This window comes from Narcine bancroftii, chromosome 4 (genome assembly GCF_036971445.1).
Source record: "Narcine bancroftii isolate sNarBan1 chromosome 4, sNarBan1.hap1, whole genome shotgun sequence".
In the NCBI taxonomy this organism is placed as follows: domain Eukaryota; kingdom Metazoa; phylum Chordata; class Chondrichthyes; order Torpediniformes; family Narcinidae; genus Narcine; species Narcine bancroftii.
The window spans coordinates 268499617-268515188 of NC_091472.1; the positions used below are offsets into that span (position 1 = coordinate 268499617).

At 40.0% G+C, this 15572-nt stretch overlaps 1 protein-coding gene across 2 annotated transcripts in view; it reads right to left on the reverse strand.

The window, feature by feature from the left end:
• Positions 1-1066: 1066 nt before the first annotated feature.
• Positions 1067-15572, reverse strand: part of lypd6 (LY6/PLAUR domain containing 6) — a 263634-nt gene continuing 249128 nt past the window's right edge. Inside the window, exon 5 of one of the 2 annotated variants that reach the window (XM_069930514.1) lies at positions 1067-1152. In XM_069930514.1, coding sequence (XP_069786615.1) covers positions 1126-1152 — 27 coding nt within the window. In that variant the 3' untranslated portion in view covers positions 1067-1125. Of the gene's footprint in view, positions 1153-6032; positions 6196-15572 lie in introns of those variants that run through there. The other variant, XM_069930505.1, reaches the window with a different exon arrangement.

Sequence of the window (15572 nt, forward strand, 5' to 3'; positions counted from 1 at the left end):
CTCTTGATCCTCTCTGGGCAAATGTTTCCTGACCTTTTCAGCTTTTAACTTTGATTATGCAATCTTCGAGAGTTCAGGGTTTGAAAAGCCAGATAGTGTACAGTATTGAAGTACTGGAAGTTATTCAAGAAGTTGCCCAACCTGTAAAATGTTTAAATATAATCACTTCATTAGAATTTTATGGAGATTCTTTGTCATTGTTTTAGAATGTTTATAACTTTCCAGAGGAGGAATTTGTACAAGGTGTTACAACATCTTGATGAAAAGGGTCGCAAGGGAACCAAAATAGGCCAAGTGTACAATTCCCAGGTAAAGCAGAAAGCCAGATATGTGGGATTTTAACTAGACACCTGACTCTCATTTATGGGAATATTGACATTTCTGAGATTCGTACAGAAATGTTACTGAGTGCCTGCGTGTACTATGTTTTATGGTCAGGTTGGTGTATAACTTACAGAGGACCTTGAGGATCATTGGATGGTCACAGGTTCAGAGTATAACATTGAGGAAGTCAAAGCAAGTTGTTGAGCTGCAATATGGACATCCACACTTCCCTAGTGGCAGCCAAGTGTCAATCAAACAGGGTACTTTGTTCACAATTGATTTAAGCTTCTCCATTGTTATTCCAACAGCATTTCTAACAGTGAAAAGTAGATTACCAGCTTCCTAGCTGTATCTTGTGGATGGGCGAAATTGATCAAGAAGTGAGTCCAACCACAGGATACCTGATGTTTGATCTGATCTTGTAGCTTATGTGGCTGGAAAAGTTAAATGTTTGGAGAATAGTGACCTCTAGAATTTTTACTATGAGGGGATGATGCTTCATACTATTTGTGACAGAATTGTGCTATTGTAGTGTGCGCACTACCATGAAGTGTGGAAAGAATGATACACACCCAAGAAGTTGAAGTCAGAGACTGGTTTATTGCACTGGCATCTTGGCTTTTTTCTCTCCCCCCCACTGATGACAGGAGTGACATCACGGCAGCATCGGCCTCGGATTAGTTGGCGTTCCCGGTATTGCTAGTTGCTTCCAGCCATGTGGGTTATCACCTGGGAAGAAGTCCGTTGGCCCCCACAGTCACCATGTTCGTCAGCCATCTTGTGTACCAGGTCACGTCCAATTTAGCAGGCCACTACACTATTATTAATCTTTAGGAAAATTAAATATATTATTTTAGTAAAGTTATTTTATGGGTTGGATAGGGACACAAACACACACACACACACACACACACACACACACACACACACACAGAAAACATTTTAGAAGTCAAAATGTCTGTTAATCAATTTCTTGGTTGAACCTGTGTAAACAGCCATAAAACTGAAGTGATTGTCCATTGAAATTAAAGACAAAGTCATTTACTCAGAAAAAAACACCTGTGTACACAAGAAAGTCATCTGTTGGTTAGCTGACCAGACAGCCTGGAAGCATTTGCTCATAAATGCTTTTGGAAGAGAAGAACTTCAAACAAAATCAGCAGTGATGTCTTGTGGTTAAATGCATCTATAATATTACACCAGTTTCACCTGAAGTAAGAAATGGAGTAACATTCTGTGAGAAAGGAACTGCTTGTCAAGGGAGGAACACAGAATTTCAGTAGGTTCAGAAAGGATGGCCATTTTGCAGCTTCACTTTTTCATAAGAAAGAGCAGTGCTGCAGTAGCCATTTTAAATGGTCATATGTGACTGACCCAATTCTGGGTAAAAGAAAGCAAGATCATTCTTGTTTCTGGGTCATAACCTTTGTGATGTTTACTTTGTCTGAGCTTGTGAAATCATCGTGTGAAACGCAGATTCCGAAACCTCCATGCAAGAGAAGGGGATTTGTGGAAAAAGTCATTCTTATGAAGAAATATTCCTCTGAAAGCAAGTCTACAAAGAATTAATGTGTGAGAACTTTTGAACAGCAGTTTTAAAGACTCTGAGCTTCAACGCAAAATATTTTTGAGATTGAACTTTAACATCATCTCTTCAGAATTAATGGTTTGGGTTTTGCTCCCCCCCCCCACCCCCCACCCCTCCACACCCACACCCACACATTAAGTTTAGAGTTAAGTAAGATTTAATATTACATTAAGGTTAATGTTTTGAAGATACCATCGCCTTGGTGAATTTCTGTTGCTGGCAGTCTAGGTGTAGAGCTCGTCGAAAGAACCAAAGACTTGTTGATCCAAACCAAAGCTTTTATTAGCAAAAGACCAGAGCTCTTCACAGGTGGTCGACCAGTCCGGAATGATCCGACCTGGCTAGGGACACAACCCTTTAAAGCCCAGACAATAGGTGTGGCTTAGCTCTCAGCCAATCGCTGTAAGCACAGTCTAGATACAGTAACTATATACACTATGTACATTGGTGATAGATCTGTACTATCACACTGTGGCGGCGGCAGCAGCGGCGGTAGCGTCGAGTGTTCCGCATGGGGGCGAGAAACGGGCCATCACCATGGTTGCGAGGGTGGGTTGCCCCTTCCGGGTTCGGCGTCTCCGTGACGTCAGGCGTTGCCGTGCAGGGGAGCCCTCGCTCTCATTGGATGAGAGCTCTGGGGAAGAAGAGTTTGAATGGGATAGCGGCGATTGGGCTTCACACGAGGCACTGTGTTTGCTGGTGGCCATTTTATACCTACAGACTGCAGCAAAGTGGCCGTTTTTAAGGCACTTCTGGCACTTGGCTTTTCTTGCTGGGCACTGGGACCTGCTGTGCTTGTCCCTCCCGCAGAAATAACATTTCGGGTTCGCACGGGTCAGTGTAGCAGCAGCCGACAGGCCGTCAGTATCTCGGGGGGTGGTAGGGTAGAAGGGCACTCTACTCACATCAGAACGAGGGGTCCAGTCCCTAGAGAGCTCGGTGGACTTTAAGGCTGCATCCTCCATTGTGATTGCAATCCGGGCCACGTCCTCTAGTTTTTCTACCCCTTGTTCGAGCAAACGCAGCCTCACTTCATTCGATCTGAGCCCGGCCACATAGGCATCCCGGACGAGATCGTTTGTGATCTTGGCAGCAGTTTTGTCCACACAGTTACAGTCCTTGCCCAATGCCTTTACTACTTGTAAATATGCCCTGCTGGACTCACCGGGCTGTTGCTTCCTCCACGCAAGCACGAGCCGGGCATGAACTCTGTTCACCGGTTGATCATACAGTCCTTTCAGTACCTTTATAGCTGCGGTGTAAGTGGTCTCATCCTGGATGTTCTCGTAGACTCTCAAGGACACCATAGACAGCAATGCTGTTAGACGCTGGTTATCCTCCTCTACCTGAATGAATCTCAGGAAGTTTTCAAAGTTCAGCAGCCAGAAGTTAAAGGCTTTGAAGGCTGTAGCTGACTGTGGGTCGATATCAAGTTTTTCTGGCCGAGTTAAACGCTCCATCCCTTTCAAAAAAAATTCTTTTGCTAATAAAATTGTAGAGCTCGTCGAAAGAACCAAAGACTTGTTGATCCAAACCAAGGCTTTTATTAGCAAAAGACCGGAGCTCTTCACAGGTGGCCGACCAGTCCGGAATGATCCGACCTGGCTAGGGACACAACCCTTTAAGGCCCAGACAATAGGTGTGGCTTAGCTCTCAGCCAATCGCTGTAAGCACAGTCTAGATACAGTAACTATATACACTATGTACATTGGTGATAGATCTGTACTATCACACTAGGTCATAACACTATTGGATGTCAATGAATGATGTTAAGGCATTCTCAGTTATGTGCCAGAAAATGCTATTTCCCATATCAACCCATGTCTGAAATTATCCACATTATCTTGGATGCTGACACAGACTATTCCATTCTCTAAAGATTTGCAAATGGAACTGTATGCAATGTAATCATCAACAAACCATTCCACTTTGACCATGTGATGGAGAGAAAATCTTTAAGAAGGCTGGGCCCAGACATTGCTCTGAGGAGCTCCTGAACTGATGCCCTGAGTTTTCCTTCCATCACCTTTATATTTGGTTGTGCCTCCAGCTTATTCTCACACCTCTGTCTTCATAGTTTAATGATACTATATGGACCCAAATGCTCTCAAAGTTATGGAGACACTCTTACCTCAAATAAAATTCAGCTTTATTGTCCACTTTTGAAGCAATTGCTGTAACGAGGACTTTGGCAATTAATATCGGCAACAACCAAACTGATGTTAAAAGAAATGAAAATTATTGAAACTTTATTAATGAGTGTTTCTTGATAGCACTCTTGCCAACATCTTCCACTTCTTTGACTGACAGAATAATATGTAATTGGAATGGATTCTTCTTGTTTTCTGGAGACAGGATGTACTTCAGTCATTTTCTACAGCCTCAGAGGCAATGTCTTCCCCAATGTAGCTGATGTTGCCAAGGTCATAGTGTTATGGACTCACATGGCATAACAGTAGTTCTTTAGCCACCATGTCCATGTCCAGTAAAATCACAAAGCCAGAGAAACCCAGCAGGTCAAACTCTACTTTATGTAGCAAAGATAAAGACACATAACCAACATTTCAGGCCTGAGCACTTCATCAAGGTATGAGCAAAATGTAGGCAGACACCTGAATAAAATGGCGGAGGAGAGGGGCAGGGGAGGAGCACAGGCAAGAGGTAATAGATGGATAAGGGAGGGAGGACTCAGCAGCAAATAGCGGGAGAGAGGATGGCTCTGTGAATGGGAAAAGAAGGGGGAGGAGAGCTGGAAGGAGACAGAGTGATAGGGAATAGAGGGAGAATGGGGAATGGTCTAGAAGAAACCAGATAAGTCTATGTTAATGCCATCTGGTTGGAGAGTGTCAAGATGGAATATTAGATGCTACTCCTCCAAATATTTATCAAGTCAAGTACTCTTTCATACTAATCCTCTTTAACTGCTCTTGCTCCATGGTTTTATATGCATTTACAATTCACCTCTCATCAAAATACTTCTCAAGTGTACCCTACTTCTATGTATCCTCTATCCTACTGGGCAGTACATTCCAGATTCTAATCTATGACTGGTTGAAAAGAATCCTGCACCAGCTGCCTTACTTTAAATGATGTCCTCTGGCTTTGTGTGCACCTCAGTGCAGTAATGAACACCTCATAGAAAGCCCTTCTGGAATGTATCCTGCAAATAAAAAGCTGCGAGGAAGAGAGGGGAACATTTGAATAACTACAGACAGGCTAAAGATTTGAGAGAGTTACTAGAAATGAACTTTAGCAAGAATTACCAAGAAACATGTGGAGGATAAAGCAGCTGAACTTGGTAATGCCGGAAAAGAACGCTTTCATAAAATCCCTTTGATCCTTTTGTTGCCTCTGCTTTCAACAGTTGCCACAGCTCTGCTTGAGAGAGAGAGGGCTGGGGAAAAGTGTCTTAGAGTTTAGGAATGTTTGTACAGTGGTTTTATAATCCAGTTTACTGTTACTTTTGAGATATCTGAGAACACAAGCAAGCTTGTGAAAATCAATTGGCTCAAGAGAGAGATTTTCCCATCTGCTCATTCCTTTGTTATATGACGAGACATTTGATGATGGAAATAAGATGCTGGAAATGCTCAGTAGCTCAGACTGCGTCCATAGACAAGTTGTTTTGCTTGTATTTTAATTTGTGGTAAAAATATTTTGGAGAAAGAGTTAGCTGATGTTTCCTTCAAAGCCCTCCCACTGCTCACAGTTGATATTATTTTCAATCAGAAACCAGCTTTAAGCCTGAACCTGCTGGCTCGTTTCTCCAAACAGTGGGTTTCTGGTTGTAGTTGTGTAATCAACTCATGCTGGTCAATAAAGATCAAACAACAGGATGGTTGAACTGAAAGGCAATTATTCCCAGCTTTCCTTCAACTCAAGAATGAGACTCGCAAAGGAGTCAGATCTTCTCATTTCTTCATTTTGAAATATAATTAGGATCACTACGGCTAACCAATAAAATTGATCTGTGTCTTTCCATCAGTCGTGTTGAATTGTAAACCCACCAAATTTATATTGATTTTGAAAATGGCATGCCGACTAAACAATTAATGTGTTTCTTAAATGCTGTAATAATATCTCTTCATGCATATTATTTTATTACATAGAATCATGGAGACTTTCAGTGCAGAAACAGGCCCTTCCACTCACTATCTGCACCATCCATCAAACGCAATGCAATTTGACACCAAGCTGGGTGAGAACACAGGGAATGTAATGCATTTGCTGGAATCTTGAGCAAACAGAGCAAAACTGGAGGAGCTCAGCAGGTCAGGCAGCATCTATGGGGAAAAATGACAGTCAGCATTTCAGGTTGGGACCCTTTTTTCAAGTTAATTTCAGGTTCATTTGAGCATGGTACCTCCATTAGAATAACACCATCTCAGTCTTGGACTGGAACATTAGCCTAGATTTTTCAGCTCGCATCTTGGTGATGTTTTCATTTTTAATTTTTAATTTAGAGATAGATCACAGTAAAAGGTCCTTCTGGCACACGAGCCTGTGCCACCCAAATACACCCTTATGACCAATTAATGACCCCGTACATTTTTGGAATGTGGGAGAAAATCCGAGGAAGCCCACATTGAGATGGAGAGAACATAGAACCATTGAACACTAAAGCACAAAGGCCCCTTCGGCCCTTCTAGTCATGCCAAACCATTATTGTTTTGCTGAGTTCCACTGATCTTCAACTAGACCATAGCCATCCATACCTCTCCCATCGATGTACCTGTCCAAATTCTTCTTAATTGTTAAAATTGAGCCTGCATTCACCACCTCAGCTGGCAGCTTGTTCCACGTTCCCACTACTCTCTAGTTTAAACCCAGCAGTGCAGCACTAACAAATCTTCCCACAAAGATTTTAATTTCGCTCCAGTTTGGATGCAAACCATTTATCAGAACAGGTTGCACCTTCCCTGTAAGAGAACACCAATTAATTCCAGAAACATGAAGCCTTCCTTCTGCACTATGTCTTTAGCCACATGTTAAGCTGCATTATCCTCCTATTTCTAACCTCACTAGTCCATGGCATGAGTATCAATCCTGAGATCACAACCCTGGAGTTCCTGTCCTTCAACCTAGTGCCTAAGTCCCTGAACTCTCCTTGCAGGATCTCCTCATCTTTCCTACTCTCATCATTGATCCCTACATGGACCCACAATATCTGGCTGCTCCCTCTCCCTTCTGAGAAGGCCATGAACTCGATAAGGAGGCATCACACCACTTGGGATACTCAACCTATCACAGAATCTCCTGTCATCACAGCTCACTTCTTCTCCTCCCTTCCCTTCTTAACCACAGGACCAGATTCCATGCCAGAAACTTGATCACCATGGCTTGACCCTGGTAGGTTGTCCCCCTCAACAGTATCCAAAATGATATGTTTTATATCATTTGATATCTTCCATGATTTTCACTTTAAGGATAGCAAATCCCTCTGTAAAAATAGCAGAAACAGAAAATTGATGCAGATATGTAGTCTTCTCATTCATTTATTACTGTGATTCACTTGGTTGTAATGCATACACTGTTAAATTGGTCCAATTATTGATAACCCTTTGAATTAAGATTTCTTTTTCATACAATTAGTTGCTTTTTTTTTTAAACTTTATTTAAAATTTTATAACATGAATAACATATAGGATTACATTAAAAAAAATTAAGAATAAAATAATAAAAATTACAATACAGTATCCATAATCTAAATAAACTATACCCTCTCCAATAATTATTACACATTAATAACCCAACTCAAATTAGTCCAACCCCCCCTTTCCCCCCAAAATAAAGAGTGAAGAATTAATAAAGTTAATAATATATGTGAGAAAAAAAACCCACTTACAAACAAAAACAACTGATTAAAATACTAACAAAAAGAAAAGTAATTAATACTAAAATATCAGACTTAAAAAAACATTTAAATCAAACTTAAATGCATATATTTCACAAACAGGGTTAATTAATATAAAAAATTAGTAAAGTTAGTAACATTATCTATCAAAAATTCTTAAACAATAATCAATTCTTAAAAAAAATTGTAGCATGAAAAAAATGAAAAAAAAACTTTCTCTATAGAGATAAACATTCACCAAATATCAACTAACTTCACATCTATCATCATATTAGTCACATAAACCACCATCTTAAAACAAAATTCAAACCTCATTAAGCATTGTACAATTCAATTTTAGTACTCTTCCACCATTTATCCCTTTTACTCTTGAATAGTTATCCAATAAAAGCTCCAATACCACATTTAAATATCCCCAATCATTACATTAAAATTCAGATATCCAAATAATAAAAAACACATCTACAACAAAATCTATATCTTCAACAAATGGAGCATAAACCACAAACAAAATTCAAGCCTCATTAAGAATTGTACAGTTCAATTTATAACTTTCACCATTATTCCCTTCATTCTATAACTAAAATAGCAAAATAATATACACCAGAATTACCACTCCTTTCACCTTAAAGTTAAAGAAAAAATATTTTAAAAAATTTATCCATCCCATTCACATTTAAATTTCAAATATTCCTTATCTACTGAATAAACTTTACAAAAAAAAACACATCAATTTTTAGTTTTTTAAACAATCAAATACTTTCTTATGCTTTTTTTAAATATTTAAACAAAAAGAAACCCCTTCACTCTTTAATCTAATAATACAAAAAAAAGGAAAAAAGAAAACGGGTAGGAGGTTAAAAATACCCCCTCCCATCTAAACCGCGCAGTGCGGTAACTCCCAAAACAAAATGGGTGTGAGATAACTCACACGTAGCAGATGACTTTCAGGAAATAGTGAATTAGTTGCTTATTATTGATAAATTGTTGGTCCTCAACTGTAAACTTCAGTTGTTTTGAAATTGAGGATTGTCTCCTTCACTGTCTTTCTCAAACACCTGTCAATACTGATGCTGTTGGGTGCCAGAGGTTAAACTCTAACCTCGGATGAAAATGATAGGCATATTTACATTCTCTTCTATGCATTAGCAGTTAACCTCAGTAATACTATATCTCGCTACAGGAAAGCAAGCTGCCATCTCCCTGTAAAAGCATCGAGCTGCATGGAAGTTACCAAACAAATGAGCGCGATTCTTTCAATCAACAGTTTCATATTTCACAAAATCACCAGCTTCAGCCTTTGATGAGAGCTACTGCTGAAAAATAGTGACCACCTGAAAGAACTTTGGAACATGCAAGACAATTAATACCAGCAACCTTCAATTGGGCATTGTACATTCTTCTGTCTTTTTGTTCATCTGAATTTGAATGCCTTAATATTTTTTGCCTATGATTCAGTTTACTAGTAGATTGTGTGAAAACCACATTACCAACACTGGAAGAATAAAGATCATTTACTTTTAAAAAGAATGCCCTCTGCAGCAAACAATGGTTAGTGAGAGACAATACAAACATACATTTTTAGCACAATGTAAGGTCAGTCTTGGTTAATTGTATATTTATTGGCAAAAGGCAGTAGCATATTTGTAAGGCATACAACCTATTTGTCTTTGAACTTTTATATATTAAGATTTTAAGTAAGAAGACTAAATGCCTGACTATGTTAACTGCTTGACTCTCTTCACGATTTCTGCCAGCTCCACCATGACTCCACCACCAGACAAAATTTCTCTCACCTTCTCTTTGAACATTTCTAAGGGAAAACTCACTGGTCTGCTCTTCTGTTCTCCCCATCTACTTCCCATCTTATGTCACTCCCCTGTGCACCCACAGGACTTGCAACTCATATCCTTTCACTGCTTCCCATCCCACTGTCCATGCACATGAGCAATAATGATGCATTCCTTCAAATCTAATGTGTTACATTCCGTGCTCACAATGTGGTTTCCTCCACATGAGAGAAACCAAAGGTGAATTGGTTAATAGCTTTGCAGAATGGAGGAGTGACCTGGAGCTTTTAGTTACTTTCCACTTTAGTTCATTACCCTACTGTACGTTGTGGCCTCCTCCACTGTAATAATGAGCCCTTTGAAAGTTTGCAGAAGGAGACCTTATCTTTTCTACAGGCATGTTGTAACCCTTCAGAACTAATATCAGGTTCTTTCTTTCTGCTTATACAAGAACTGTCCATTTTTGCTGTAAACCATCTTTTATTTTGGTTCTGATTTTCTCCATGCACTGGTATAGCCTAACTCACTGAGCTCATCCCACCGCCATGTAAGTCACAAGACACACCATAGACAAACCTGGCAAATGTCGTTGCCTTGTTTAAAAAAGGTAGTAGGGAGAATCCTAGGAATTATAGACCAGTGAGTCTTATGGCAGTGATATGCAAAATATTGGAGAGAATTCTTAAGGACGGGATTTATGAGCATTTGGAGAAGTACAATCTTTTCAAGGATAATCAACATAGATTTGTGAGGGGAAGGTTATACCTTTTTTTAATATTTTATTTAAGAATTTTAAAAACCACATCCATGTATACATAGTCAATAAAACTAAAAAAATTTAAGTACAAACGTGATACACACACACACACACACACACACACACACACACACACACACACACACACACACACACACACACACACACACACACACACACACACACACACACGCACACACACCTCATCCCTCCCTTCCCACCCCAACCCACCTCCCCTAGGTATCAAAGAAAAGAAAGAAAAAAGTTAGGAGAATGTAAAAAATAAATATAAATCTCAATTCAAATAATAATGGAACAGAGGGTTAGCAACAGAAAGGGCTTTCAGAGAGTACTTCAAATTTTCAAACCAATATATTGTAAGTATGGGCTCCATAATTTCAAAAAGAAATTATATTTATTATGTAAATGATAAGTTATTTTCTCAAGAGGAATACAAGAATGGAATTCAGCCAGCCATCTCTTTATCCCCAAATCCGTATCTGATTTCCAGGTAATGGCTATGCACTTCCTAGCAACAGCTAAAGCTAATCATAAAAACTCAATTTGAAACATAGTTAATCTTAATATAAGCTCTAACCACTTTAATGTTACCCAACAAAAATAGCATTGGATCCTGTATTGAAGAGACTGCCATCAGGTCTGCATAACATCGAGGGCCAAAGTGCCTGTACTGTGCTGTAGTGTTCTATATTCACTGTTCTGATTCTAACTGCCACATTGATTCATTTGGTCTTTATTCTAGCCATCACTCCCCCATCATCTCTGTCACAGAAAAGTAATTTGCTTTCTTTCTGTTCCAGCTCTGGATTGAAACATTAATCCTCTATTTCTCTCCACAGATGCTTCCCGACCAACTGAGTATTTGCAGCACTTTCCATTTTTAATTTTAGATTTCTTCCATTTGTAGTATTTTACATTTTCTTACAATGAGTCTAACTATCAGTCTTTGATCTTCTTGAACTGCTTACAGGATCTTGGTGTACCTCTGGATCAGAGGTTCTCAACCTTTTTCTTTCTGCTCACATACCACCTTAAATAATTCTTATTCCATAGGTGCTCTGTTATTAGTAAGGAATTGCTTAAGGTGGGATGTGGGTGGAAAGAAAAAGTTTGAAAACCACTGTTTTAATCATACCTATGTTATGTGCACGGTTTCATAACTCCAAAGGAAATAGGCCAATGACAATTTTTCTCAAACAAAATATTGAGGAGTGATTCTTAACCTTCCCTTCCCACTATTTGTCATGGATACGATAGTCATAGATTGATACAGCATAGTAATTTACCCTTCAGACTAACTCATCTATGCCAACCTACTGAACTCGACTCATTTGCCTGCATTTGGCCTATATCCCCATAAACATTTCCTATCTGGTTACCTGACTGCTTGTCTAATTTTTAAAAAAAATTGTTATTGTACCCACTTCTATGGCTTCCTCTAGCAGCTCCTTCCAGACACCCACCACTCAGTATGTGGAAAGCCTGACCCTCGGGTCACTTTTTAAATCATTCCCCCTTACCTTAAATCTATGACCTTTTATTTTGGACACCTTTCCCCAGGAAAAAAGACTGTGACTATCTACTCGATTCAACCCTCACATGTATTTAAATACCTCTATAAGGTCATCCTTAGAGGATGGATGAGGCAGGGTGGTGTATATAAGGCATTTGACAATGTTAGGCATGGCAGGTTAGTCAGAAAGGTTGGATTACTTGGAATCCAAAGTGAGCTGGTCAATTGGATTCAAAATTGGCTTTGTGAAAGGAGTCAGAAGGTAATTGGAGAGTTACACTTTTGATTGGAGGCCTAGGACTGAAAATGTACTGCAGGCATCAATGCTAGGTTCACTGTTGTTTATTATTTATATTAGTGATTTGATATTGTAAATATGCAAATGAGATCAATATTGCTGTTTTACAAACTAGATAGTGAGGAAGGATATCTAAGTTTACAACAGGACCTAAATCAGTTGGGAAGGTGAGCCAAGGAGTGGCAAATTAAATTTAACTCAGAGAAGAGTGAGTTGTTGCATTTTGGCAGGACACTGGAAAGTGCTGTAGAATAGGGAGAGGGCACAGGTGCAGAGTTCCCAGAAAGTGGGAACTCAAGTGAACAGGATAGTGAAGAATGCGTTTGCCCCAACTAGAGGAAATCCACACAGACATGATGAAAACATACAAACTCCTTTTAAACCACAGCAGATTCGAGCCCTGGTTCTGGCGCGGTACTGTTTGTTGCGCTCACCTCTATGCTAACTGTGTTGTCCTTGAGACAAGTAAAACTTGGGAGAAGCATCTAAATGGAAGACTTTGGTTCCAAGAAAAATGTGAGTGGTTCTGCTTTAATTGTTCTTTGAAGTTAAAAGGGGAGAAAATGACACTGTGTATATTCAAGAGGGAAATGTTTGTGTGTATTTTGGTTAGTATGGTTCATACTATGAAAAATTTAAAAATTTTTTTTAAAAATTGTTCTTTGAAGTTGCTGTAATGATCTGTAATGTGCAAATGCTCATTTTTGCCTCTTGGTATTCTTTAATTTAGAATTTGTTATTCAATCATTTTAATTTTCACCATTATGAAAATTAAAGATTTCTAATTGTCCCAACCGCAGAACAGCTCAATGGTTCACCTGTCTGGAGGGTGGAAAATAAGGGGGGGGGGGGGTGGGGGGAGGGAAGAGAGAGACACACACATAACAGAAATTCAAACCCATCTGTGAATGCAGTGGATGTCTGCCTGTGCTGCAGAAGGCAATTTCAAACAGCTGGGAGCCAGCTTCCCAGGGAGGGGCTTCATTAAGGGCTTGCTAGAACAGACAGAGTGGCCCAGGTGCAAACACCATGTAATTTCAGGGCATCAGAAAATCTACTCCATATACACTTTATTTCTCCTGCAGATCAAACTAAGAGTGCATGTGGTTTGTAAATGCATTGCTGAACTCTGTATCATGTCAGATATTATGTACTGAATAATTTATGCCATTATAGCCGCAACGGTGGTTTGCATAAATGCTGCGATTGTAGTAGAACTTCATACTTTGTGACAACATCATGTGTCACCTGGAGCTCATTTGTGCCACATTATCACTGGTACATGTCTCACTAAAGCTCTATATTTCAGTGCAATTCTGATATAGTGCTATGCTATTGTTTTCAACTGGGGTTCGCTCTATCAGGCAACCATAAAGTATCACATAAGAAGGATGTGGAAGCTTTAGAGAGCGTGCAGAAAAGATTTATTAGGATGTTGCCTGGATTAGAGAACATGTCAGATGAAGCAAGATTGGCCAAGCTAGGACTCTTTGGAGCATTAGAGGCAACTTCATAGAGGTGACAGGTATAGATAGAATGGACAGCCAGCATCTTTTTCCCAGGGTGCCAATGGCCTATGCCAGAGGTCATCTGTTTGAGGTGAGTGGAGGAAAGTTGAGGGGAGATGACAGAGGTATTTTTTTTTACACAGAGAGTGCTGGATGTCTGCCATACATTGCTGGAGCCAGAGATGGAGACTGTTACAAAAGGGACATTTGAAAGACTCTCAGATGGGGATATGAATGTAAGAAAAGTAGAGGATTATGGGCTGTGAGGTTGAGAAGGGTTACATTGCTGAGAGAAGATTTATATGGGTTGGCGCAACATCATGGGGCAAAGGACCTATATTGTGCTGACTGTTGCATGTTCTTTGTTTTACAACTCTTCTAAAAGTTGTCATTGTGTCTTGAACTATATTTATTCTTCACAGCCACTTCGTTCTGGGATATTTGTGGCTTTTTTATGCTATGCCTGCCGTGTAAAAAGCATCAAGACGAAACGGGGGGGGTGGTTACATTCCTGTCCCAGCTATTTTCTGGCAGCAGAAGTAGTAACAGCGCCGGAACGGATGTGTTCTTGTACCATTTTTTTTAGTGTATTTACCAGTAAGCATTTTAAAATTTGGACAAAACTTGCAAGTAAGTTAACAGGAACTTTTTTTTAAAATAATACCGCTGTCCAACTCTCTCCTGAAAGCCATTGCCTACTCTTTGTTATTGTGGGCTGCTCATGAGAGAATTGAGGGCAATCACAAGTGTGGCTGGGTTCAGCACCAACCCAGCAAGGTATCATTCTCAGTTCATTACTGACTTAACCCTAGGTCTGCCAGATTAAGCTGCAATTATACAGCAAAGGTAAAAGGCAGAGTCGATCTGGCTGACAACAAGTGGTTCATTAGGGAATACCTGACCTGCAGGCACTTTGGGTTTAGCCCATCTTGGATGTCTATGCTTGCTCCCATAAATGCAGAAGTCTGAAACGGCTGGAACTGGAGATGAAGTGAACTGGTGGTGAAAATGTGTTGCATCCTCTACTTGAGTCACTGTTTTGTTAGGTGGGTGACACACTGATTGGTTGCTGGGAGGAGAATAAGAGATGATTTAATTCATAAATTCATGGCTTTGACAGGACAGATGTGGGGTAGCTGTTGTCCTTTCAAAATAGGGCTTCATCATTCATGAATAAGGTAAAAAGTATGTGTCAAATGGTACTGAATCTGAAACTCGATAGAAGGAGGGTGTGAATGCTTAGTTACTGAATGTATTCAAGACGGTCACTGACAAACCTTCAAATATTAAGGGAGAGGAGATTAGTGTTAGGGAGTGGAATTGTGATGAAAGACCAGCCCCCACACCGATCCCACCGTCCCACTCTCCACTATCCCCAGGTGTCTCTAGTCACCTTGTGCTGTGAGCAAGTTGGTCTGTGGGTTTGTCCTCAGCTTGAACAGTCTGAAGCCCACCGCCTCACTCTCTCCCCCACCCCTACAACCAGCCCCAATGATAGATAGTGGTGATTAGTAAGGAATTATTTAAGGTGGTATGTGAGTGGAAAGGAAAAATTTAAAATACCTAGCTATAGATCAATACCTGCAGTAGCTTTTCCCATGCTCTTTTATAAATTGTGCACATATACTTCATTAAATTGTGAGGGTGTGTGTTTTATTCCTGATATGATTTTTCCACGCTCTTCATTTAATTGCAAACCTTTGAGTCCAGGCTCATTTCCCTCAAACCTGACATATTCTCAACATAACAATGACCAATGCTTGGACTGACAGCGGGCTGTTGGAGAGTCTCCCGACAGCTTGCCACCAACCCCCACACTGATCCCACTGCCCTGCTCCACTCCCCTCCCCCCCCCCCCACCAACAGCACTAATTTAAACTTCACATATAAGATTGGGGGAATATTTTTGAGCTACCTTT